The 27,181-nt window shown below is 43.4% G+C and overlaps 1 protein-coding gene across 9 annotated transcripts in view; it reads right to left on the bottom strand.

Moving 5' to 3' along the window:
- LOC137428300 (leucine-rich repeat-containing protein 7) overlaps positions 1 to 27,181 on the bottom strand; it is a 252,817-nt gene that overhangs the window by 97,922 nt on the left and 127,714 nt on the right. For all 9 annotated transcript variants that reach the window (XM_068118239.2, XM_078777036.1, XM_068118245.2 and 6 more), the window contains 3 exons: positions 9,147 to 9,203; positions 8,738 to 8,801; positions 4,266 to 4,340 (listed from right to left, as the gene is read on the bottom strand). In XM_068118239.2, the coding sequence (XP_067974340.2) occupies positions 4,266 to 4,340; positions 8,738 to 8,801; positions 9,147 to 9,203 (196 nt within the window). The remainder of the gene's footprint in view (positions 1 to 4,265; positions 4,341 to 8,737; positions 8,802 to 9,146; positions 9,204 to 27,181) is intronic.

The following is a 27,181-nucleotide window of genomic DNA, read 5'->3' as shown; positions in this document are numbered from 1 at the left end:
TATCACGGAACTGCTTCTTTAAATGTTTTACCTCCAGTTTTTCACCGGTCTTCTTTTTAACGTAAAAACTGTAAACACGTCCGTAAAATAAATAAATACAGTGTGTGTGTGTGTATATATGTTTATATATATATATATATATATTGTAACGATTTTGAGAAGTGTGTAACGAATTTGAGAAGTGTAACGGTTTTTGAGAAGTGTAACAATTTTGGAGGAAGTGTAACGAATGTGGAAACGTTACAATGTGAACGTTACAAAAGTATGGTAACATCCTCGTAATGTAAATAATGGTCGCAGCCGTCCTCCTAGTTAATTCCATGAAACTTACACGCAGGTCACGATATATCTTTTAAATAGTGTATTTCCTTATTCCATGTAGGCTAAATATGTGTTTCCCACTAGATTGACTTTGCATTGTATCAAACAAAATAAGCGTAGGCCCTTCCAATTTCCCCAAACATCTCCGCTCTCCAAAGTTCCTTTCAAAAGGGGAGTTGTTTTCAATCCCGCAGGCCGCCATTGCCCATGTGCTTTGAGTCGGAGAAGAAAGGCGTGTCTCCACCTCGTCATAAGGGGGGGAGGAGTGAGCCAGCCCTAACAGCCAATCAGCACCGCGGTGAGCGACCCGGTAGGCGTGCCCTCGGAGCCGGCGGCTTGATTTCGCCCGAGGTGATAAAAGCGACTGTAAGGGACTGCTTGACTAGAGAGGCCTTGGGAGATGACCTGGGAGATGAGCAAAGAGGCTGCACCAAGAGGAGCGGTGAGATGCGAAACGCTCCAAGCCAAAGAGGAGAGGTACTCGGCAAGGAAACCAGCTTTGGAGAGACGCGCTGAAAGGAGGGAGACGGCTCCACCACAAGAAGAGGAGCAGGTGTGCCGAACCAGCGCGTGACGTCTACCGCAGCGGATACACGACGGAGGGTTTTCCCGCCAAAACCGCGAGGAATTGCGAGCTGCTGCCTCCCGACTTTGCCTCCCTCTCAAGCAATCCACCTCAAGCCCTACCTGCCTGCATTATCCCCTGTGTAAGTGTGAACGTCCTGTCCTGCTCGTTGTCTTGGGGTTAAGTAAAAATGAATAGTGTAAGTTAACGATTCGCTGTGTTACTGCTTCTTCCATCCATTGCTGTGTGTGTATAATAAATCTGTTCTTCCTCCGTATTCTTCTTCTTCTTCTTTTTCATTCTCTTTCGGTCGCTTTAGAGGTTTCCCGATTGAATATCTGTGGGGCGATCTGGTCAACGTCGGGTGGAATCGGGTTCTAATCGGGGAGTAACTGTTCGGACGCGGTTAAATACACCACCGCTCGGTCAATATAACATCTAAAGCCGCGTCTGTAACAATATATATATATATATATATATATATATATATATATATATATATATATATATATATATATATATATATATATATATATATATATAATTATATATATATATATATAATTATATATATATATATATATATATACACACACACACACGCATCTTGTTTATTTTATTTTTGTTCCTCACAACTCTACCTCTTGTGATTTTCAATTCTAATTTCTCTTTTTCAATTCGTATTTTAAAATGCATTTAATTAATTGTAGAGTATCGGTTGTTCCTAAACTTAAATATAAATATAATTTAAAGGATTTCTGTAAATGATGTTAATTTCACAACATCCCATATTCAACTTTATTTAAATTGTAAGCCTCAAAACAGTTCCTCTACCTAAAGCAAGAACCTTAACCTGTAAGCAATTGACTGGTTTTCCCGACTGCACGGATCATCATCTGGGCACCGTTCTTCCTCGAGGTTTCGATCCTTTCAACCACACACACATGACCAAATGTATGTGGACACCCAAAACATCACACATCTCATTCCAAATTCATGAGCATTAATATGGAGTTGGTCCCCCCCATTTGCTGCCTGTAACAGCCTCCACTTTGCTATAACAGCCTCCACTCTTCTGGGAAGGCTTTCCACTATATGTTAGAACATTACTGTGGGGATTTCCTTCCATTCAGCCACAAGAGCATTAGTGAGGTCGGGCACTGATGTTGGGCGATTAGGTCTGGCTTGCTGTCGGCATTCCAATTCATCCCAAAGGTGTTTGATGGGGTTTAGGTCAGGGCTCTGTGCAGGCCAGTCAAGTTCTTCCACACCAATCTCGGCAAACCATTTCTGTATGGACCTCGCTTTGTGCACAGGGCCATTGTCATGCTGAAACAGGAAAGGGCCTTCCCCAAACTATTGTCACAAAGTTGGAAGCACACAATCGTCTAGAATGTTATTGTATGCTGTAGCATTAATATTTCCCTTCACTGGAACTAAGTGGCCTAGCCCGAACCATGAAAAACAGCCCCAGAACATTATTTCTCCTCCACCAAACTTTACAGTTGGCACTATGCATTCGGGCAGTTGCGTTCTCCTGGCATCTGCCAAACCCAGATTCGTCCGTCAGACTGCCAGATGGTGAAGCATGATTCATCACTCCAGAGAACGCGTTTCCACTGCTCCAGAGTCCAATGACGGCAAGCTATATACCACTCCAGCTGGCTTGGCATTGTGCATGGTGATCTTAGGCTTGTGTGCTGCTGCTCAGCCATGGAAACCCATTTCATGAAGCTCCCGACAAACAGTTGTTGTGCTGACGTTGCTTCCAGCGGGAGGTTGGGATTTGGTAGTGAGTATTGCAACTGAGGACAGACGATTTTTACGTGCTGCGCGCTTCAGCACTCGGCGGTCCCGTTCTGTGAGCTTCTGTGGCCTACCACTTCGCGGCTGAGCTGTTGTTGCTCCTAGACGTTTCCACTTCACAATAACAGCACTTGCAGTTGACTGGGGCAGCTCTAGCAGGGCAGAAATTTGACGAACTGACTTGTTGGAAAGGTGGCATCCTATGACGGTGCCACGTTGAAAGTCACTGAGCTCTTCAGTACGGCCCATTCTACTGCCAATGTTTGTCTATGGAGATTGCATGGCTGTGTCCTTGATTATATGTACCTGTCAGCAATGGGTGTGGCTGAAACAGCCGAATCCACTAATTTGAAGGGGTGTCCGCATACTTTTGGTCATGTAGTGCATATTTAATTGACATATGTGAGAAAATTACATGCCCAGACCAGGAATCGAACCCAGATCCTCTGGTGAACCATACCAGCACTCTGCCATCTGAGCTATCTTTGGTTACATTGGAAGAGGTACATATTAGAAAGATGATTAATTAGCATGGACCATGTGCTTGAGTAGCTTAGAACATTTTTCTGTAAACCAGGGACCAATTAGAAGTTTTCTTTTGTTTATGTATGCCGTGAGGGGAGGCAGAGTTGACATAGACACGAGGTACAACAACAACAACAACAACAACAACCACAGGCATTTTAAGGCCATTTTCCCTGCTAGAGCAGGGGAGCCTCATGTACAAATAGACACGAGGTAGGAAAGTAATATTCATTTTCGTCCTCTCTGTGAACTAGGCGAGGTGCCAGGAGAAGTTTAAAGAAAAAGGAGTGAATTCTTTCTATATGATAGCAATTCATGTTTAGGTTGAACGAAAGAACGAGTGAACATGTACGCACGCACGCACGCACGCACGCACGCACACACACACACACACACACACACACACACACACACACACACACACACACACACACACACACACACACACACACACACACACACACACACACACACACACACACACACACACACACACACACTGTACAAAGGACACAATGGACAGAATAACACATCACATAGCACAAATGGAACACCTGTGAAAGGGAAAGAAGATAAAAGGATCCTCTGGCATAAGGAACAAAGAAGATGAGAAATATCTCACAGACAGGCCAGACACTGTAAAGATGCCAAGGCTGGAAAAATGTTGCTGGGAGGAAAGACATTCCACAGATACCATTTCAGGCCATCACTGCTCCAAGCTGTAGTTCTCTGCAGAAGCTCGCATTAAACATATCGAAAGTGGAAAGGTTGGAGTTCAAGAGAAAAAGGTCCGACAGTCAAAGGGCTAATGGGAAGAAAAAGAAAGGAAAAGCAAAGAACTTAAAATAAAAGATGGGATAGCAAAATAATAACAAAGACAATGCCAGTAAAAACAACTCCATCCGAAACATAACCCCCTACCCATCCATTCCCCACCCATCAACGCACTTAAAGGCTTGGGGTTGGAGGAAGGCGAGAATGAGATAGCGAAGGGAAAATGTTTGAGTGGTAATGGTAAGAGACAAGACAGATTTGACTTTTTACTCACCTCAGGGAGTACAGCCAGTTGATTGGAATCCATCCACAGCTCCTTTAAAGAAAACAGCTCTTCCAATGGAGTCGGCTGGGGAAGATAGCAAAAAAGTTTTTTTAATCATTCAAACATTTTAAAAATAACACCAGGTGTTCATAAAAAGCACTGACACTTCACAGACCACATAGTGGATAAACTAATCATTAATGGAAAGCCACATATGAACAGTAGGTGCATGGGTCAATGTATTTAAGCCAAAATAAAAATAATAACAAATTATGATTATTAATATCAAACAAAACGCATAACAGAACAAGAAAGGCAGTCTTCGACATCGCAACGTCAACCGATATGCATCCACCCGCATTATTACATCATAATACCCACTTGTACAAAGCTTGATTTAAATACCTTTAGCTGTTCTCAGTTTGATCGGTGCTTTGCACATATATGAATGAATGAATGAATGATCGTTTTAAGGCCATTTTCCCTGCAAGAGCGGGGGTCAGCCTTGCAGGCCCCATGACAATCATGGTTCCCTGTTTGAGGCAATGTTTTTATGGCCGGATACCCTTCCTGGCGCCAACCCTTAGTCGCCTCTTACGATGCGCAGGGATATGGTGTACCTATTCTAAACTGGAATACACACCGGGATCATTCATCCCAGCAAGCTGGTACTAAATTTGCCGACCTCGGAAAGATGACAGGCTGAGTCAACCCCCCTGGTGTTAATTCAGCGATCGACCGGGATTCGAACCCAGGATCCTAGGATCCCAAGCCGGCACCCTAACCGCTAAGCCAACACCAGGACACACCACAAATGGCCAAATTTACGAGGAATGGGATTTTCATCAACAAAATTTTCCGCACTTTCACTGACAATTTACATAATTGTACTTAATGCCAGCTAGATGTTTCAGAGTGATCTAAAAACCTTAGAAACAAAGTTAGAAAGGTCTCACATTTTTTACCTGAAATGACCTCTGACCTCTTGATGACAAAATCTAATCGGTTAATCTTTTCATCATAATATATACTTCAACCACATTTTGTCAAAATCCCATCACTGGTTCACAAGTTAGAGGAGCCTCTTCCCATTCTGAAGACTTTCCATTCCTTTGTGTTAGCAAAATTACAAGCTGGTCAAACACTTGGAACATGTCTTTCAATTTTGACAAATCTCACACTCTCACTATGTCTCTCTGAAAAGATCGCCTGGAAAACCCTCCCATTTACTTTCTCAACAATCCTTTCGAAGAAGTTCTGTCACTCAAGCTTTTAGGTCTTACTATCTGCCATGATCTTTAACACTGGTGTTGGGCTCGCGGTTTAGGGTGCCGGCTTAGGATCCTAGGATCCTGGGTTCGAATCCCGGTCGATCGCTGAATTAACGCCAGGGGGGTTGACTCAGCCTGTCATCCTTCCGAGGTCGGCTAATTGAGTACCAGTTCACTGGTAATTCCCTGCTTGTTGTAAAAGGCGACAAAAAGGGTTGGCGGCAGGAAGGGCATCCGGCCGTAAAACATTGCTTCAAAAAGGGGGCCGAAAAACAACAACAACCACGGTCCCAGAAAAAGGCCAACCCCCGCTTGCGGGGACAAATGGCCTCTAAAGGTGGTTTTTTTTATCTGCCATGATCTTTCCTGGGAAATCCACATTTCCAAGCTGACCTCCAAAGCCAGTCGCCAACTGGGCATCCTATGTTGTGTGAAGTTCTTCCTTGACACTACTGAGCTTCTCACCACATACAAAGCTTTCATCCGCAGCGTGATGGAATGCTGCTCTCCCCTCTGGACTGATGCTCTTACCTCAAACCTAGCTCAGCTTCACGCTGCAGAAACCAAGGCTTTTAGAATCTATTTTTTGGGATGTCCCTTAATGAAGTTGATTCTGAGGGCCTTTAATTCTCTCACCTCAAGCAGGTTGGTGGTCTTTCTGTCTTTTACCAGCTCCTCTCCAGCCTTGCACCCCCTGCTGTCTACACTCTGTCCCCCCAATATCTCCACAGGATGCACAAGATCTGCCAGCAATCCTCTTCTGGTGAAACTGCCAAAATCGAGACTCTCTGCTCACCTGGAGTGTTTCATTCCTCTTTTTTCCCCGCCACAGGAACAAACTCCCACATGCTCTTCAATCCCACTCTTCTCTCCAATTCTTTAATACAGCTGTTCACCACCATCTTATATCTTCCCCCATCCAAAACCATGATCTTTTCTCTCCTCTGTTAATCCACCCCAAACCCACCTCCTTCAAATTCCCTGTTTTCTTTCTTGAAAGTCCCTGTAGTGTTCATGTTGTTTACCCCACCCCAGCCCTCTCTTCCTCAGATCTCCTGATGTCCCGGTTTCCTACTATTGTTGTGCTTCCCTATCTTGCCTCCTCTTCTCTCCTGCTCCCTTTTTATATGTCATTTGTGTTAGCATTTATACGACCTTCGACTTAGTATACAAAAAAAATTAAGGACAGACGATTTTTGAACCCTCGAGAATTACCCTTTAAAATCCTCTAGAATTACCCTTTAGAACCCTCTAGAATTACACTTTGAACCCTTCGAAATGAAACAGTGGTTTAGAAAGGTTCTTCTACATTTTTGATGGATGGATGGGTGGATGGATGGATGGAAGGAAGGACATAGCCGAATATTGAAGCAGCTTACCGCTTAAGGGGCCGAGTGGGGTAAAATTTGAGTAAAAGTTTTTTGTTTTTTTTCATGTCAAAATACTCTATGATGTATGTTCTTTCAGAAATCAATCCTTTTAATGTGAAAATTGAACTATTTTTCCAGAAAATATGGGTCTAATTGTCAAAGGTCAATCATTTGTTAAACCGGAAGTACCCTTTTCATAACCGGAAGTGGATTTTTGGCCTAAATATCCCTAAAAATCTGTTTAAAAAACACTGGCAAACTCTATAGTCTGTGCTCTGATGAATATTCATAAACATGTTATAACTCAAAAACTAATCATCAGAATTTCTTCAAATTTGGTCAGAATGTCAGGTTTGAGGTGTTGAGTGAATTAATGATGGCTTTTCGAGATACCCCTACTTTAAAAAAAATTAATGAAGTAAAATGTCACCTTTTTCTGTTTCTACAAAAAATAATCAGTGTGCAGCTGAAATAAACTGATTTGAAGAAAAGCCATCATTGAAATATTAGGACATCCCTATAATATGTAAAACTGAGGAAAAAAAGTAGATTGCCTGAGTTCGTTGTATGGGGTTACAATTTTGCTGACAAAATGCAAAAATGTAAATTTTCAATTGTGTTGAGGAAAATAAATGTTATTTCCTTATTTGAAGGTGTATTGTCTCAATTCTTCAATTTTTGTATTCTCCAGATTGTCAGCTTTCAGTGATATATGGTTTGTAGGGGGTAGCTTGTCTGTGAGTGTAGATATGTGCATTTGTTTGATGGCGTGTAAAACCCTGCATTTTATCCCACTTGGCCCCTTAAAAACAACCCGGGTGACCTACATGAAGCAAAAATATTCCTACTTCTTATGCGCATTGTGCATGTACAATACATCTTGGTTATATAGATCGGATAACTCAAATTGCACTGGCCCATTGGCTGACACCGGAATCCTGAAGCTTATACATACTGACGCCTTCACAAGGCCCATGACCACCCATCAGCTCCAACCTTTTGATATTTGATGATCCCCTTAAGTCACTTGGGTTGTTTTACACTGAACAGAAAACATACAGCGAGGGCATGGCGATTGTGACTACAACACTTCAGAAGAGGCTTACAAATTACCTAGCACCAAAATGGCTGACATATATAGATATATTACCAGCTCAGAGGTACCCCTATACAAAATTTGGTTGAGGTATATACGTACGTATATACATATATACATAGAATTGGTGCATTTTAGAATGACAATTACCCCCCACATGGGAATTATTTCCATTTAACAAATTATATATACACACACATTATTAGGTCATATCATGTCGATTTTGCAGAGATTAACTTATAAAATGGGTCATGATGTCCGGATGTCTGTCCGTCCGCCCATCCGTCCAGTCTGTTAACTCTGTTATTTTTGCTACTCCTCCCTTATTATCCGGCTGATTGTTCTGAAATTTGACACATGAATACAACACAGTAGCCCGCACAATCGCTCGGGTGTCGATTTTTCGATTTCGGGTCATGGGGGCTCCCAGTGGGGGTTACTCCCTGAAACTTCGGATCCATACTTGTCCCTTATTTACCAAGAGATTGCTCTGAAACCCGATTCAGCTCTTCTACTTGATCGTCCACAGGATTGTTTTGTCTTGGCCTTTTCGATTTTTGATCAGAGTGGCTCCCCAAAATTACCTCAAGAGATTACCGTCAACCCACCCGCAGCTATTTTACTTGTATTTTATTTTCACAAACGATAAACTGAGGCAGAAATTATTTCTCAGGAAGAGCATAATGCCGAAGAAGCAAAACGACACTCATAGTTCATCACATTAAGACTTCCAACATTACTCACCCATTCACGGAACTCGTTGCTACCGATGTCCAACCTTTCCAGCTCAGTCAGCGCTCCCATTGACCTGAAGGGCAATAACTTTTGGATTAATTGTACATGGGCAATGTATTGTACATATTAACAGAGATGAACAATAAAGTTTACCAACATTTGATATTTTCGCATAACTACAGTTCATGTTTCACGGAGGGCTCGACTATTGACAGATTAGTGCCCTTACTTAAGGAACAATTCAAAGGTATGTCATTAATACAGTCACATGACAATCCCTACACAAAGAGCAATGCAAGGTCTGACTGAGCTGGAGAAAGACTTTCTGTGATCTTAAAACAAATGTGCAGCCATTCAAGCCTCAAATTTTTATTTCTATTTTTAAATGCAGTATCCTCAAAAATTAGCCATGACTCACTGTGGCAGTGTCGACAAATGATTTTCCCTTAATTCCAATACGTGCAGAGCAGTGAGCCTAGAAAAGCAAGAAGAAGCAGGCTTCAACGTCTTACTACTTCACTTAATAAAACAATACAACTAATCCACATCTATCCTTTAACCCTACTCAGGCTGGGTTTTTATCAAAGTATGCTTAGCCTGTGAGAGGGGTGTCCCCACCCCTTGGTAAGATATCGGAGATGAAACATCCGACTGACATGAAAAAAATGTCTAGTTGTTTAATTATATAATTATTCTAGGGAAGCCCGATCCGACTTCCCCCTAGCCCTGGTGCACTCTCTGAGATGTGGAACCTCGGTTCCACTCTCTGGGTAACTTATTGACATGAAATTAAGCACATACATAGGGTATCATATGAAAAAGTTGTTGGCATTATCTTTTGTTATTGTATCACATTGCATCAACACTAACAAGTAATAGGGGTTTACATATGTCGAAGTAGTTGTACTAAAACTTTTGCATACATTTGATATCAAAAGATGCGCAAGACTTCAAAAAAGTCAAACAGTATTTGGCAATTTGCAAGGGTTACGGGGAAATCACAAAATTTCTTCTGGCGGGGTTGGGGAGTCATTTTGACTATTTCAGGTCATTTTGACCCCCACCCTTTCCCACAGCCTGAATGTGGTTAAATTACCAACTTCAGAGGGACTGTCAAATAACACGATATCCTAAAACAAAGTTCCAGTATATACTTAGATTTTAATGAAATACTTATTTTAAAGATCGCTGAAGTAAAATTTCAGATGTTTAGTGCTATTTAAACAGTCTTATACACCACACCACCCTTATTTAACATGTCCAAGTACTGCAAAATTGAAGTTTTGAAAATGGCAAAAAGGCGATTTGTGCTCTGCAGTGTTCAAGTGTATAATTCAATTTAAATAAAATAAAGATTGTAAAAGTCGAATAAATAAATTATTTCCGGAAGTTTACCACCATTGACGTAGGGTCTGTTACATCACGCTAAAAAAAAAATTCCCTTTTTAAGGCCATTGTCCCTGCTAGAGTGGGGGTTAGCCTTCTGGGCCCCATGACAATCATGGTTCCCTTTTTGAGGCAATGTTGTTTTTTGGCCGGATGCCCTTCCTGACACCAACCCATTAGTCACCTCTTACGGTGTACCTATTCTAAACCGGGGCACACACCGGCACATTCATCCCCCCAGCAAGCTGGTACTCAATTTTACCGACCTCGGAAGGATGACAGGCTGAGTCAACCCCCCTGACGTTAATTCAACGATCGACTGGGATTCTGTTACATCACCCTGTCTAACACATTACATTAGTTATTCATGCTTGTTGTTTGTGTCCTTTATAATGTCCCTAAAAACAGCACGTTTCCTGTTTGGAATTATTTTCAATTTTTTTCTCTCCTCCTCTCTGCAAATTCAGAGACAAAGTACTGCAAAATGGCAGGTTTGTTTTTTGATTAATGTTCAAAATATAACATTCAAGTTAAATCAAGTTGGTCCTCAATCATAAAATGACATTTGTGGACAGACGGATGGACATGAACCAATTGCTTAACCCCACTTTTCACTTCGCGTGCGTGAGGTAAGTAGTCTGTGAAAGCCAGTATCGGTCAGCATCGGCAGACTGGCAAGAGCTACATTCACATTATAATTGATCTACATGTTAAGTACTCAAGAGAGCAATGCAAAATGACCAAAAAAAGAATTTGTGTTCCCATATAAACCACTGGCTCATATGGGTTAGTGCCGTATATGCAATCATAGCAATAAAGACATGAATTATGAACTGATTCTTGACCCCTCTCAGACATGGATGGGAACTGATTCTTGACCCCTCTCAGACATGGATGGTGGGGCGGGGGGGGGGGGGGGGGGGGAGGTATGGTCAGATTGGTTCAAGGGTGGGTGGTTAGAAGGAGATGCTTGGTAGCATAGGGTTTGGGGTTTAAAAAAAAAGGCCAGGGACTGAGCAACAGGTCCTTAAATAAATGGTGAACCCCTTCGTTCCAAAGAACTATTCAACCAAATCTCAATATCAAGACATCATTAGCAATCACTTCTGTGTCAGTTTTGCAATCGCTTATGTGTCGGTCTGTGTGTGTTTGCTTGTCTGTCCGGGCCATAACTTTTTTGCCATTTGAACTTTTGTCATAAAATTTTCAACAAAGCTTTATCAGGAGAATATGGAGAAGCCAAATTAATAATTTCGTCAAAAGGTCAAAGGTCAGCATCACCCAAGATCATCGATCATCCAATTGACCTGAAATTTTAAATTGCCATTTGAGCTTTGTCATCACATTTTCAACAAAGCTTCATTATGAGAGTATGGAGAAAACAACTTAATAATTTGGTCAAAAGTTCAAGGTTGCATAAAATCGTCAATTTCCATCTGACTGCCTGAAATTTTAAGAATTTGCATATGGGGTGACTGAATTGGTACACCAATCAAAATTGGTCCATCACATTGGTCTAGAAGCCAATTGTTTGGTTTTTTTTAGATCAAAAGGCCAAGGGTCAAGGTTGCATTAAATCATTAATTTTCATCTGATTGAAAAGAAAGTATTTGTATATTGGGTCACTGAATTGGTTCACCAATCAAAAGCTAGAAAGAAAGTTTTTTTTCGGTCAAAAGGTCAAGGGTCAAGGTTGCATAAAATCGTCAATTTTCATCTGATTAACTGGAAATTTGAAGAAATTGCATATTGGGTCACTGAATTGGTTCAACAATAAAAAAACTAGATGTTTTTTTTTTGTTTGTTTGTTTTTGGTTTTTTTTACAACAAAAGGTCAAAGGTCAAGGTTGCATAAAATCATCAATTTTCATCTGATCGACCTAAAATTTTAAATATTTGCACAATGGGTCACTCAATTGGTTCACCAATCAAAAGCTAGAAGTTGATCGTTTTGGGGGTTTTTTTTGGAGCAAAAGGTCAAAGGTCAAGGTTGCATAAAATCAACAACTTTCATCCGATTGACGAAGTTTGAGCAGGGTTTGCATATTGAGTCACTGAAGCCTATTTATTTGAGGTCAAAGGTCAAGATCGCCTAAATTGTCTTTTGTTTTTTTATTTTGATTGGAACAGTGAGCACATTCAATTTATACTTCACAAGTGGAATTCCATTCCATTGAACCATCGGTGCCTCTTCAGACCACGACGTGGCCAAAACGTTCCCTGCTCAACTTTTCCAACACCCTCTCCTGCCTCCCCCTCAGTGCACGACTCATCAGCGATCTCACCTGCATTGGTTTCAGTGCCCTCACCGACATTCCTTTCTGTGCACACTTATCAGCACCCTTACCTGGGTCATCTTCAGCAGAGCTCGAGGAGTTCACTGGATTTTAATTCTTCATCATCATTTGAATAGTTGCGGGTGTTTATGAAATAAAAATTTGAAATGGTACATGCTGTTTTTTAGTTTTTTTTAGTTTTACGGCATGATTGGTTAAGCACTTTTAATAAATTGTAATTGCATTCCTTCAGTAAACATTGGAAACGGTACATGGTGCTGTCGTTTTTTTAAATTTGTAAGCATTTTTAATGAAACTGTAATCATGTGCATTCGGAGTCAAAAACATTTTAAACTTAAAAATTCCCCCCCCCCCCCCCCCCCCCCCCCCCTCTGAATCAGGAACCACCGGGAACCTAACCACCTTTTCCCGATTCAAACAATGCCCCGACATTTGTGGTGTTGCCATATGCTCCAATTTCTGTGAATCAGGAACGGCCGGGAACCTATCCCCCATTTTTCTAATGAAACAATGCCCCTATTCTCGGATATGTCATTCGGGGCATTTTCCAGGAACGTACAGTCACGTGAAAAAGTAAGTACACACCATGTAAAGTTTTGACTTTTTCAACATATTTCAACATACAGCTATTTGATCTTCATTTCAACAATATTGATAGATAAATGTGATATAATATAACAAATATCATGAAACATTTACATTTTGTAGTCCATTGTATAATTTAAATAAACATAAATGCAAATTTCGCATGTGGAAAAAGTAAGTACACCCCATGAAATGTTTTTAAAATCTTTTTAACATATGAGGACATATCAATATTTGATCTTCATTTAAACAGTATCTATAGATAACGGTGATCTAATTGAACAAAAAACAATGAAAAATTGACTTTGCAATAATTTAGTCAACAAAAAATTAAGAGATGCCATTTCCTTCTGTGGAAAAAGTAAGTACACCCTTGGCTCTAATAGGTGGTATTGCCCCCTTTGGCAGAAACAACCTCAAGTAGACGTTTCTTATAACTGTCTACCAGTCTCTGACATCGACTGGGAGAAATTTTTGCACACTCCTCCATGCAGAATTCTTTCAGCTGTGCGATGTTTGAGGGGTTTCTTGCATGCACAGCTCGTTTCAAATCCCCCACATTTCGATGGGATTTAGATCCGGGCTTTGACTTGGCCATTCCAGAACCCTCCATTTCTTTCTTTTCAGCCATTCCTTGGTGGATTTAATGGTATGTTTAGGGTCATTGTCATGTTGCAAGGTCCACCTTCGGTTGAGCTTCAACTTCCCGACAGATGGCCTCACATTATCCTCAAGCACCCTCTGGTACAATTAAGAATTCATAGTGGATTCTATGATGGTGAGCTGCCCAGGCCCTGATGCAGCAAAGCTGCCCCAAACCATAATATTTCCACCACCATGCTTTACAGTTGGTATCAGGTTCTTGTGGTCAAATGCTGTCTTTGGGTTTCGCCAAACATGTCTTCTGGTACTGCGGCCAAATAGCTCTACCTTTGACTCATCTGTCCAGAGCACATTGTTCCAGAAGTGCTGGTCACTGCCGAGGTGTTCATTGGCAAACTTTAGTCTTGCCCTGATGTTCTTACTGGACAGCAAAGGTTTCCTCCTGGCGCACCTCCCATGTAGATCAAATTTGTGCAGCCTCTTTCTCATGGTAGACTCGTGCACTTTGACATCAACAGTGGCAAGAGCTACCTGTCGGTCCCGTGATGACATTCTGGGGTTCTTAGAGACTTCTTTCAGCATCTTGCGGTCTGCTCTCAGGCTGAACTTGCTGGGGTGGCCTGGCCTGAACAAGTTGGCAGTTGTTTGGAATCTTCTCCACTTGTAGATGATCTTCCGGACAGTCGAATTATTGATTTCAAATAGTTTGGAGATCTTTTTAAATCCCTTTCCAGACTCGTAGGCATCTATAACCTTCTTTCTGAAGGCCTCAGAGAGCTCTTTTGATCTAGGCACGGTGATGCCGCACACTTCAACAACAAAGAGCAAACCAAACTTTGCTCTTTTGCATTAACTGGAAATTAGGTTTAAATATTATGAGGTTTAAATAAGACAGTGACCTCCAAGATCCTCTCCAACGATGTTCTAATCATTTGCACCTGAGCTAGTGCACCTGATTCTAATTTTAGGTATTTGAAGTAGTGATAAATGTTGGGGTGTACTTACTTTTTCCACATGCGAAATTTGCATTTATGTTTATTTAAATTATAAAATGGACTCCAAAATGTAAATGTTTCATGATATTTGTTATATTATATCACCTTTATCTATCAATATTGTTGAAATGAAGATCAAATCGCTGTATGTTGAAATATGTTGAAAAAGTCAAAACTTTACATGGGGTGTACTTACTTTTTTGCGTGACTATCTCCCCCATGAATGTCATCGTCCGACTGTATTTGATTTCATATGCAAAGGCGTATTCATTTACTGTAAGCAACTGCATCTTTCAGAATGACACCTTCCGTAACAATATCATTGAAATATTATAATCTTCAGACATTGAAAAAAGGAATTTATTATGTTTCTGGAATTGCTGGAGGGCCTGTAGACCTGAGTCAATTGTGAATATATTTATTATTAGATTTCAAGGTACCAACAGTTCGACCATGTGTCACCCAAAGGAGATTCAGTAGCGAGAACAAAGTACAAACATTGTGCACGAAAATCGAGAAACAATGCATTAACACAATGCACAAACACAGTCCCAGATGTACAAACCTGAACGATATTTTATGATTAATGAATAATCTTATTATAATAGAGCAAACGTGTATGGTTATGGATGCGACAAAAACGTCTTCTTCTTCTTCAAATAAAATTATTAACACCTTCTTAATTAACCCTCTTAATTACATTTAGACGACTGAGACCCCTCAGACCTTTGACGACCCTTCAAATCCCCAAAGATCCAAAATAACACCAAGACCCCTGAAGACACAAAATACCCTTAACGACCCTGAAGACACAAAATTCCCTGAAAGACCCTGAAGAGCCCAAAGACTCCGAAGACCCGGAAGACCCAAAACACCCCGAAGACCCAAAATACCCCGAAGACCCCAAAGGCACAAAATACCCCGAAGACCCAAAATACCCAAAAGACTCCAAAGACCCAAAAATACGCCAAAGACCCAAAATACCCAAAAGACACAAAAGACCCCAAAGACACAAAAAGCCCCAAATACCCAAAATACCCCAAAGACTAAAAAATACCCCAAATACCCCCAAGACCCAAAATACCCCGAAGACCCAAAATACCCCGAAGACCCAAATACCCCGAAGACCCAAAATACCCCAAATAGCCCCAAGTCCCAAAATACCCAAAATACTCCAAAGACCCAAAACAAACATATGTGTGTATATATGTATGTATGTATGTATGTATGTATGTATGTATATATATATATATATATAATGTATATATATAATGTAGATATATATATATAATATATAATGTATATATATATAATGTATATATATATATATATAATGTATATATATATATATAAAATGTATATGTATATAGACAGACTTGGCATTTAATATTGAATATTTTTTTTGTGGGGGTGAACTTACTTTTCAAGATGACTTAGAACCAAAAGTTCATTGGAATTATGTTGAAATTATTCTAGATTTTGTTAATGTGACCTTTAAAAGAAACAAAAACCACATTTGACATTTCGAAACAAATAAATTGATCCTTGAAAGTGATGTAAACTGATACCGAACTCAATTCATGGACAGTACTGTGTTAAACTTCTGTACGTTTTCCAGAAGTATGTCTTTATTTTGCACATTAGCCAAAACATTTTTTTAACAAAAACAAAAGTTAAATTACAACTGGGATTACGGACAGTAAAATTACAGTTCAGTACTTCGTGTAACCCCCACGAGCATTCAAGAGAGCACGTACACGTTGAGGCATGCTGTTCAGGAGATTTGCCAAGGTTTGGACAGGAATCGCTTGCCATGCAGTTACAATAGCCTGCTGCAATTCACGCACAGAGGCAGGCTGCTGGTCCAAGTTGTCGATTTGACGCGTTAATTCTGCCCACAAGTTCTCTATCGGATTCATATCCGGGGACATGGCAGGCCACTCCATATGCTCTACACCACGGTCAGCAAGAAAGTGTTGGATCATGCGAGCACGATGAGGCCGTGCATTGTCATCTTGGAAGACAAAGTTTCCTCGAAAGGCTGCACGAGCAAATGGAAGCAATATTTCTTCCAGAATGGCCCTGTACTTGAACTGGTTCAGGTTTCCATTCAGAACAATCAGGTCAGTTTTGCCCCCTGCATGAAAAGCAGCCCAAACGGTCACCCCACCACCTCCAGCTTGAACTCTTGGCACTATACAATCTTCATTGTAGGCTTCATGCACTTGTCTGTGCACTCGGACGCGGCCATATTGACGATAGACCAGAAATCTAGACTTGTCACTGAAGATCACGTGATTCCAGTGTCCTGGCTGCCATTGACGGTGCTCTCTGGCCCACTGCAATCGGCGCTAGCGGTGTTGTCTGGTCAGACGTGGCTTTCTCAGGGGACGGCTGGCACGATAGCCTGCTTGAACCAGTCGTTGGTTGACTAGCCTTCTGGATACAGGCACATTTGTCAGTTGCTGCCACTCAGCCCTAAGCCGATTAGCTGACTTGGTACGGCCATTGCGGACTAACCGGTACAGCTGGCGATCATCCCTCCTTGTGGTTCTGCGGGGACGTCCTGACCTCGGTATTGGAGTAGGGACACCCCTCTGAGCATTTCGTTTCAGGATCTTTGACACGTGACCTTGAGTGATGCCACACTGCCGAGCAATAGCACGCTGTTTCATGCCGGAGTTTCGTAAAGCCACCACTAAATGACAAACAGCATTGTCGAGTTGACGGACCATCTCCAGGGGAAGTGGCAATAACTTTTGTAGACGTGCAGCAGTTGTTTTCCACAAATACAGAACGCAACAACAATTATATACCTGATTGTGAAGCCAATCGTCAAATGTACCTGTCTGTACATTTTGTCATGCCACCTGTGATATAATCCTGTTATTGACTTCTTGCTGCGACAGACAATCAGTGACATGGTTCTTTTAACAAAGAAATCACCGAAGCGTAAAAGAAACTCACCAGATTGATATACCGAGTTCAGAAAGTAAACCCAAGTCAAGGAAAAAAATATATTCCATATTAAATGCCAAGTCTGCATGTATATATATATATAATATATATATATATATAATATATATATATATATATATATACATATATATATATATTGTTGTGGATATGAAGACTGTATATATATTTTTTTTTTATTGTGTGCTGTATGATTATTATTATTGTTGTTGTGCTGTGCCTCCTGCCTCCGGAGCTGTGTAAGATCAAAAGGGCGTCCCATAGTCCACAAGCATACACGTCAGCCAATCATAGGATATTCATGTTCGATAGTTATATCTTATTCTGTGTTTTAGGATAAGGCTGTGTCTCCCATTAATTGAAATACTCCATTGCACCAGTGAAAGAGAATAGACCCCCTTTCCTTCCCATCCCCAAAAATCTCCCTTTCCCTCCCCTCCAATAACCGCCATTGAACACGAGACAGGTTCGGAGAAGAAAGGCGTAACCCCCCTCGTCAGAGGGGAGGAGGGGCGCGCCCGCCCGTCGTCATCCAGGGCGGAGCCCGAGGGTCGCGCGACCAACCAGGGCCGAGGTGAGCACCCCCGATGGGCGTGTCCAAAGCGCCGGGGGCGTTTTGCTGGGGGCGCTATAAAAGGGCGCAACGGGAAGAAGAAGAAAAGGGAGATGCACTCTGGGTTGGTCGGAGAAAGAGAGAGAGAGGAGGAGTTGGTTGCACCGAGAGAGAAAGAGAGAGAGAAGAGTTGGTCTGAGTCGGGTGCCAAAAAGGAGGGTCAGTGGTCACAGTTGGTTGCGGTGGTGAGAAGTCGGTGGTGAGAAGCGAGTAAGACAAGGCCTGGCAAGGCAACTGCAGGCCGCCGCAGCAGCGACACCCGGCAACCGCAAAGGGGGGCAGGAACGGCGGCTGCTGAACGCGCCGGTTGTGCGGCGGGACCCCCCCTTGGACCTCTCCCTCTCCCTCCAGCCATCCACATCCTGCGATTCCTGCAATTCCCCGTGTGAGTCGTCTTTGTTTGTTCTGTCCTGGGTAATAAGTTAAGTCTGTAGATAAGCTAAATTTGCACTGTGTCACCTGCGTCTTGTACTTGTAAATAAACTGAATTGCTTTTTGTTGCTTGTGTGTAAATAGTAGAAATAAATTCAGTAGTAATATTTCAAACCTTTTTTTTGTCTCCGTTTTCCTCTTGCATTGCGTCGCTTTTGTCTTTTCCCTCATTGAGCAGCTAGGGTGCGATACAACCAACGTTCGGGTGGAATCGGGTGAGTTTTGTTAGGTCGCGGTTTTAAACCACCGCTCGGTCTATAACATCCTAACCGCGATCTATAACAATTGGTGTCAGGAGTGGGATCGACCCGGAGCGCGCTTCACGCGCTCAAAATTATAAAGTACGAAATTTGTTTTGTTTTAAAGGAAAAGCCCGAATTTTGAAATCGCGCCATGGCTGTCCAAGGCGACGGGATGCCGGTGGGAGAGATAGAGGGGTTGGAAGTAACCCAGGACTTCGGGGAAGAAAGGGAGGAGGAAAATGGCAATGTGGTTGCGGGAATATCAGGCGCGCAAAATGGCGCGCTCGCTCACGTGGTTGAAGGGTCCCAAAATAGCGGCGCCGCGGAGGGCGAGCCTGCGGTGGCGGCTGGGGACGCTGGGCAAACCGGGTTTGACCTCAGATTATTCTTGACCCAACTGAATGCAAAAATGGATAGGATGGGGGGCCAAATGGGGGTAATGGGAAACCAAAGGGGGGTAATGAGGGACGAAGCAAGGGGTACCGTTGAGGGGTTAGACAATAATTTTAAGGAGTTAGACAAGAAATTTGAGGGGTTAGACAATGGGATAGAAGGGGTGAAACATGGGTTAACGGGGGTGGAAAATAGAATGGCTGCCCAGGAGAATCAGTTAGAGGGGGTGAAAAATGGGTTAATGGGGTTAGAAAATAGGATGGAGGACAAATTGCGGGAAATAGGGGAACAATCCGCCCGGGAAATCGAACAGATGGGGAACCAGATGGAGGAAATACGACGAGGGGTGAGTGAGGAGGTCTCGGGGCTGCGCGAGGAGGTAAAGCGAGGCGAAAAGCGTATAGAGAAAGAAGTGAGGAATAATACGGCTAAGTTACAAGGGGGAATAGAAGATCTGACGGAGGAGGTGGAGCAGCTGACAGAGGGACAAACTAAGTTAGTGGAGCAGGTTCAAAAGAACACTGCGGTACTAGGAGGGTTAAAGGCGACACAAAAAGAAATTAAAAACGAATTAATAGCGACGCAGAGGCAATGTCAGATGGTACGGGAGGAACTGACAATGAGGGTGGAGGAGGTGACAGAGATAATGGAGACAAAGGACCGGCAGGTGAGGATGCACATAGAGACGGTCACGGTAGCCTTAGAGGACGAACTTGAGGGGACGCACCGAGAAATAAAAGAGGTTAAACAAAAACTAGAGGAAGTGGGAGAAGAGGTGAGTGAAATTAAGAAGGGACGGACAGAAACTAAGAGGGAGATAAAGGAGGAAGTCATGGAATATGTACAAGGTCTGTGTTCAAATCATGATGCGGTGCTCACTAACCAAATAAAAAGTTGGCAGGTGGCAAAGGAGGTGCGGGGACGAGGTGCCAAGGTGAGTGGCAATGTATATGATGTGAGGAAAGCTTCAGTCGGCTTGGGGATTGAATTGGATCCGGGTGTTCGTGAGAGGCCGTTGGTGAAGTGTGCGACAGGTCTGGTGTGCGAAAAAAGAGGTGTGCGAGAATGTCCGACCATGGGGTGTGTGAGGAAAAAGTGCACGCCGAGGAGTGAGTGTGCCGTCAGGAGTGAGTCGGTCGTAGCGCGTGTGCGAGGGAGCACAGGGAAGCGCGGTGTGGTGAGTGTTACGGAGGAGGTAACGAAAAAGTGTGCGCGGGAGGATGCGCGAGAAAGGTGTGTTACGGACGGGTGCATGGGGAAAGCGCATGCTGTCAAGAGTAAGGGAGAATGCATGCCTGTGGTGAGTGTTACAGAGGGTGTAACGGGACAAGGTGCGGCAGAGTGTGCGCGAGAAAGGTGTGTAACGGACGGGTGCATGAGGAAAGAGTGCGCTGTCGAGAGGAAGGGTGAGTGCGCGACCGAGAGTGGAGGTGAGGGTAGTGAGAGTGAAACGGAGCGTGAGTTGGTTGTGGCAGGTGAGCGAGGATGTACACCTGGAATAGAAGGATGCACACCTGGAATGGTAGAGCGTGAGTGGGAATGCACGCTGGAATTGGTAGTGAGACACGTGGATGGGTGTGCGGGTGAGAGCACACCTGTGATTGTCACAGAGGAGGTGACCGAGAAAGGGGCGCAAAGAGGTGTGTTGGTGAGGTGTGCGAGCGACGAATGTGTGCCAAGGTGTTCGGTGGTCAGGTGTGTGACCAAGTCGGTGAGCGGAGTGAGTGTACCGAGGTGCGTAAGGAAAGGTACGAGGAGAATGGGAACGGCTGCATGTATGAGCACGAAAGGGGTAGCGTATGCATGTAAGCCTGCAGGTGAAGCGTCGAAGATAACCGGGTTAAAGGTTAGAACGACTTATAGCCGACTCGGGCCCTCGGTGCGTGCCGGGCTTCGCGTGCCGCGAGAACCAGCGGAGATCCGAGCCACGGCGGGTTCGAAAGGACCGCCGTGCGCGATCCACGCGGGGCCTCGCGTGGAGCGGCCGCGTCCGGGCTCCACTAGGCGGAGCGGGCAGCCCGATAGGAAGGGTCGTCATGGCGACCACTTTCTATTGAGACGTGCCGGCAGGTCGAGATCGGGACATTGGATGGCTCCACGCCGAGGTGGTGCATGGGATCTCGGCCCGGGTAAGCCTCCGTCCCTGCCCCGAATGCGGGACGTATCCAGCCACTGGCACAAAAGAACCCGCGTTCATTGCTCGGCTGTACGAAGCCGGGCTGTAGATGTGAATTGGCGCACCGAGAGGACCTAATAAGTAGACGGATGATGATGGTAGTGATTTGAAACGAAATTTAGAAAAGTGAATAGAATTGGCAGTAAATGGAAAATTTTTGAATTGTGGATTTGGACGAGCAAAATTGGTAGTGAGATGCCCCGCTGTGGTGGGATGGCAACGCTGTCATCCCTCACAGATAGGTGGGGCAAATGCGCTATAGCTTATGGGGTTGATGGCAGTGAAAACTAGCCCGGGTGGGTTAGGTTATATTGATAGGGATCTAGCGAAGATGACAGTAGGTAACGTTAAGTTTAGTTAGTGACTGATACCTGTAGTGGGGACGCAGGTAGATTAGTGTGGATTATAATGACGTGGGAGCGCAATAGTTTAAAGGGACGACTGGGAAGCGCAAAGTTCAGAGGGGAGTAGTCAGCTGAGATGATGCCGTGTGTGTGAGGATTGAACAGGTGTGATTGCACAGGTGTGCAACTGAACAGGTGAATGGAGCAGTGTATGAGGGAGTAGTGGTGATTGTGTGTTGTGTTGACCAACTGGTCCAGGAAGAGGAGGAGGGTGCAGGTGGCACCAGGTAGGATTGCACAGGTGTGCAACGACAGGTGAATGAAAGACAGGTGTCTGGAATAAATGGTATGGAGTATTGGAATGGATGGTCGTGGAGTGAGTAGGGTGGAAATTGCGGAGTGGAGTGGATGGTGCGAAGGTGTGAATGGGGGAAGAGTGGACCCCCATCACGGATACCCGGGGCGGGTAGTGTAAGAGTTAGGTAGAGGGTACAGGTAAATTGTGGTTGGATATTGGCATCTGTGGTGCGGTTGGAAGAATGATGTTTGGATGGGTGCATTAGTGTTGTGGAAATGGCTGGGCGTGTAGCCTGTTAGTGTGTGTAGTTGGTTTGGGCACTCCACCACTGTAAGGATGTCGGCCAGGTGAGGCCGCAGGTGGGCTCTGGGAGCCGGTAGTAGTTGTTGTGGATGGGGCCCGAGGATCCGGAGGACGGACCCGGGTAGCCCAGTGCCAGAGGGCACCATGGGGTGACAGAGCCAGGAGAGGGGCTGCCCCCAGTTAGATAGGTTAGGGTGAGGAGCTAGGTAAGCTCGGGTGGCAACTACAGTGGTGGAGGTGTGCAGGTGGGTAGACCTGTTGGGAGAGCTACACGTCGCGGCCCAGAAATTGTGCGAGGGCACCGGGAGATGAATCGGGGGAGTGAGACCCCAAATTGAAAAGCACCACAGTTTGGCCAATGGTAATTGGTTTTTAGAACCCATAGTGTAAGAGGGCCAATGGTTTGGCCGGAGAAAGACCCCGGGTAGTGTAAAGTGTGTTAGTCATTTAGAGGATAGTTAGGATGAAGGATCTCCTCGCACCATCTGCACCCACTCACCGGAGGTGACAGGTAACTCCACACCATGCCATGTTTTATTATTTTTTATTGTGCAAATGTTTGGAATGTGAGACGCATCATGACGTGGGTGTGACATTGTGCTTTGATGTTCCATCTCTGCCTCCTTATGAGGATTGATGATGAATTGATGATGGCAAATTTTTGAAGTAGAGGGATTGTGGTGACGAATTTGATATAGGGGAAATATGGGGAAGACGTGACAGTAGTGACGAATTGGTAATGTGTAGGTTTTGTACATATGGGGTAAGGGCAAGGGTGGGCTAGGTAACAGGGGGGTGACGTACGGTAGGGACGAGCTTTCTCACTTCGCCCTCCGTACGCATTTCGCCTTGCATTGCCTTTTTGATGTGTACCCTTGAGACCTTACCCCTCGCTCATCTGTCTTGTCCCCCCTTTTTGTCTCCCACATGAGGACCTGAGCGCCGTTGGGCGCCGAGGGGAGCGTGCGTGGGTCGGCCATTGTGCGCCCGAAATTCCCAGAACCAGCTGTCTGCATCGATGCACCACATTATGGACCACATGTCAGTGGCCGAGCACCACTTATGGACCCCATGGGTTGGGGCATGGCCCCTCTGCTGGAACCGGCCATGAGGGCCCGAAATCTTGCTGGCGGACCTTGGCCACAGGGCACCGATGCCCCACAGGTGAACTACACTAGTCGGCCCTGTGGGCCATAAATAAAGTAAAAATGGACACGATGGGTGCATTTCATTTTATTGAAAATAGGCCGCCAGTAAGCAAAGCAAATGAAAATGACAACAACTGGAAGAAATAATAATAACCAGCAGAGGGAGCCGAAGAGCAAGAGATACCTGCAGGGTTGGGTTTGTTGGTTTTATTTTATTCATTGAACAATGGTGACTGCACCGATTGGTGCTTGGGTGTGTATTGGTGCGTTTTTGGGTGCTTTAATGGTGCATTGATGCAGAGCAGACTGTCCTCCCCCCAGAAAGAACAATTACAGGTCCTGGGTTAGTTTTGTAAATAAAAGTAGCGTCAATTGTAGATAATGCTCCCCACCGTCAGTGTATAGTTTGAAGACCATTCCGCAATTCGGTTAACTGTGGGCGTAAGTCTGTTAGGCAGGGTGCAATGGAGCAGCGGGACACATTTATTTATGTTTTAAACTGTCGCACTCAGGGTCAGGTTAAAAATAGAGGGAACTACACCTACGTGTCACGCTAAAGCTAAAAGTTGTAGGCCCGGGACGTGCCTAAGAGGAGGAGAGTGCAGTGTTGTGGATATGAGGACTGTATATATATTTTTTTTTTATTGTGTGCTGTATGATTATTATTATTGTTGTTGTGCTGTGCCTCCTGCCTCCGGAGCTGTGTAAGATCAAAAGGGCGTCCCATAGTCCACAAGCATACACGTCAGCCAATCATAGGATATTCATGTTCGATAGTTATATCTTATTCTGTGTTTTAGGATAAGGCTGTGTCTCCCATTAATTGAAATACTCCATTGCACCAGTGAAAGAGAATAGACCCCCTTTCCTTCCCATCCCCAAAAATCTCCCTTTCCCTCCCCTCCAATAACCGCCATTGAACACGAGACAGGTTCGGAGAAGAAAGGCGTAACCCCCCTCGTCAGAGGGGAGGAGGGGCGCGCCCGCCCGTCGTCATCCAGGGCGGAGCCCGAGGGTCGCGCGACCAACCAGGGCCGAGGTGAGCACCCCCGATGGGCGTGTCCAAAGCGCCGGGGGCGTTTTGCTGGGGGCGCTATAAAAGGGCGCAACGGGAAGAAGAAGAAAAGGGAGATGCACTCTGGGTTGGTCGGAGAAAGAGAGAGAGAGGAGGAGTTGGTTGCACCGAGAGAGAAAGAGAGAGAGAAGAGTTGGTCTGAGTCGGGTGCCAAAAAGGAGGGTCAGTGGTCACAGTTGGTTGCGGTGGTGAGAAGTCGGTGGTGAGAAGCGAGTAAGACAAGGCCTGGCAAGGCAACTGCAGGCCGCCGCAGCAGCGACACCCGGCAACCGCAAAAGGGGGCAGGAACGGCGGCTGCTGAACGCGCCGGTTGTGCGGCGGGACCCCCCCTTGGACCTCTCCCTCTCCCTCCAGCCATCCACATCCTGCGATTCCTGCAATTCCCCGTGTGAGTCGTCTTTGTTTGTTCTGTCCTGGGTAATAAGTTAAGTCTGTAGATAAGCTAAATTTGCACTGTGTCACCTGCGTCTTGTACTTGTAAATAAACTGAATTGCTTTTTGTTGCTTGTGTGTAAATAGTAGAAATAAATTCAGTAGTAATATTTCAAACCTTTTTTTTGTCTCCGTTTTCCTCTTGCATTGCGTCGCTTTTGTCTTTTCCCTCATTGAGCAGCTAGGGTGCGATACAACCAACGTTCGGGTGGAATCGGGTGAGTTTTGTTAGGTCGCGGTTTTAAACCACCGCTCGGTCTATAACATCCTAACCGCGATCTATAACAATATATATATATATATATATATATATATATATATATATATATATATATATATATATATATATATATATATATATATATATATATATATATATACATATACATACATATATATATATATATATATATATATATATAGATATATATACATATACATACATATACATACATATATATATATATATATATATATATAGATATATATACATATACATATATATATATATATATATATATATATATATATATATATATATATATATATATATATATATATACATATATATACAATCATATACATACATATACATATATATATATATATACATACATATATATATATATATATATATATATATATATATATATATATATACACATATACTATATATATATATATATATATATATATATATATATATATATATATACACATATACTATATATATATATATATATATATATATATATATATATACACATATACTATATATATATATATATATATATATATATATATATATATATATATATATATACAGTGAAACCTTGACTTACGAGTGCACCAACTTACGAGTTTTCCGAGATACGAGCCGTCGCTCGGTCGATTTTTTGCTTTGTGATGCGAGCCGAGATCTGAGTTACGAGCGAGCGAGCTTGGATATAAAACACGTAATCGTCGAAAAACATGAGCGAGGTGTGCGTGTTGTCGACTTGGCGAGGCAGTACGATCGTAGTACTTCTACGATATGTACGATTTTGAAGCAGGAGTCGATAAAGGCTATAACGCCAGCCAAGGGCGTTAAGATTATTTCAAAGCTCCGGAACTCTGTCCATGAAGAGATGGAGAAGTTGTTGTTTGTGTGGTTGACGGAGAAGCAGCTCGCAGGAGATACCATGACCGAGAGCATCATCTGTGAGAAGGCACGAGACATTTACGAGGATTTGGTGCAGCAGACGGCGGGAACATCAACGGACGAGGCATCGGAAGAGTCATTCAAAGCCAGTCGGGGATGGTTTGATAATTTTAAGAAGAGGACCGGCATTCACTCCGTCGTCAGGCATGGTGAGGCAGCAAGCTCGGATGTGAAGGCAGCTGAAGATTTTATTATAACTTTTGCCGAACTGATAGAAGCCGAAGGATACATCCCCCAGCAAATCTTCAACTGTGACGAGACAGGGCTCTTCTGGAAAAAGATGCCGAGGAGGACGTATATAACGGCAGAGGAGAAGAGCATGCCAGGCCACAACTTGTTCAGAGTGCCGGCGATAGCTCGCCTTCTCTTTGTGGAAGACACGGTGAGATCCTTCACATCCAACAACTAATGGGACGCAAACGGGGCGCCCAGTTTAGCGGTACACACATTGATGAATCACCCTGCCTGTGAAACACCGACATGACAGGTTATAGCTGGGTCGGGATTCAAACCCAGGCTGGACAGTTTAGTGTCAAGTGTGCGTACCTCCAGTCCAGGCCATCCTGCCAACTTGTATGCTGCATACAGGTGAAATATAAAGCGCGATATATTTATATATATATATTTCAAAAAAAATTGGTGTGGTTTTAGAGGGGCTGGAACGGATTAATAGCATTTCAATTCATTTTAATGGGGAAATTTTATTTGAGAAACGAGCAAATTGAGTTACGAGCTCGGTCACAGAACGAATTAAACTCGTAAGTCAATGTTTCACTGTGTGTGTGTATATATATATGTGTATGTATGTATATATATATGTATATATATATATATATATATATATATATATATATATATATATATATATATATATATATATATATATATATTGTATATATATATATATATATAGTGTATATATATATATATATGTAAGTTCAAAACACACCTGGT

This window comes from Myxine glutinosa, chromosome 1 (assembly GCF_964187855.1).
Source record: "Myxine glutinosa chromosome 1, kmMyxGlut1.1, whole genome shotgun sequence".
Lineage (NCBI taxonomy): Eukaryota > Metazoa > Chordata > Myxini > Myxiniformes > Myxinidae > Myxine > Myxine glutinosa.
The sequence above is the reverse complement of the archived record's forward strand: the minus strand, read 5'-3'. Positions and strand labels throughout refer to the sequence as shown.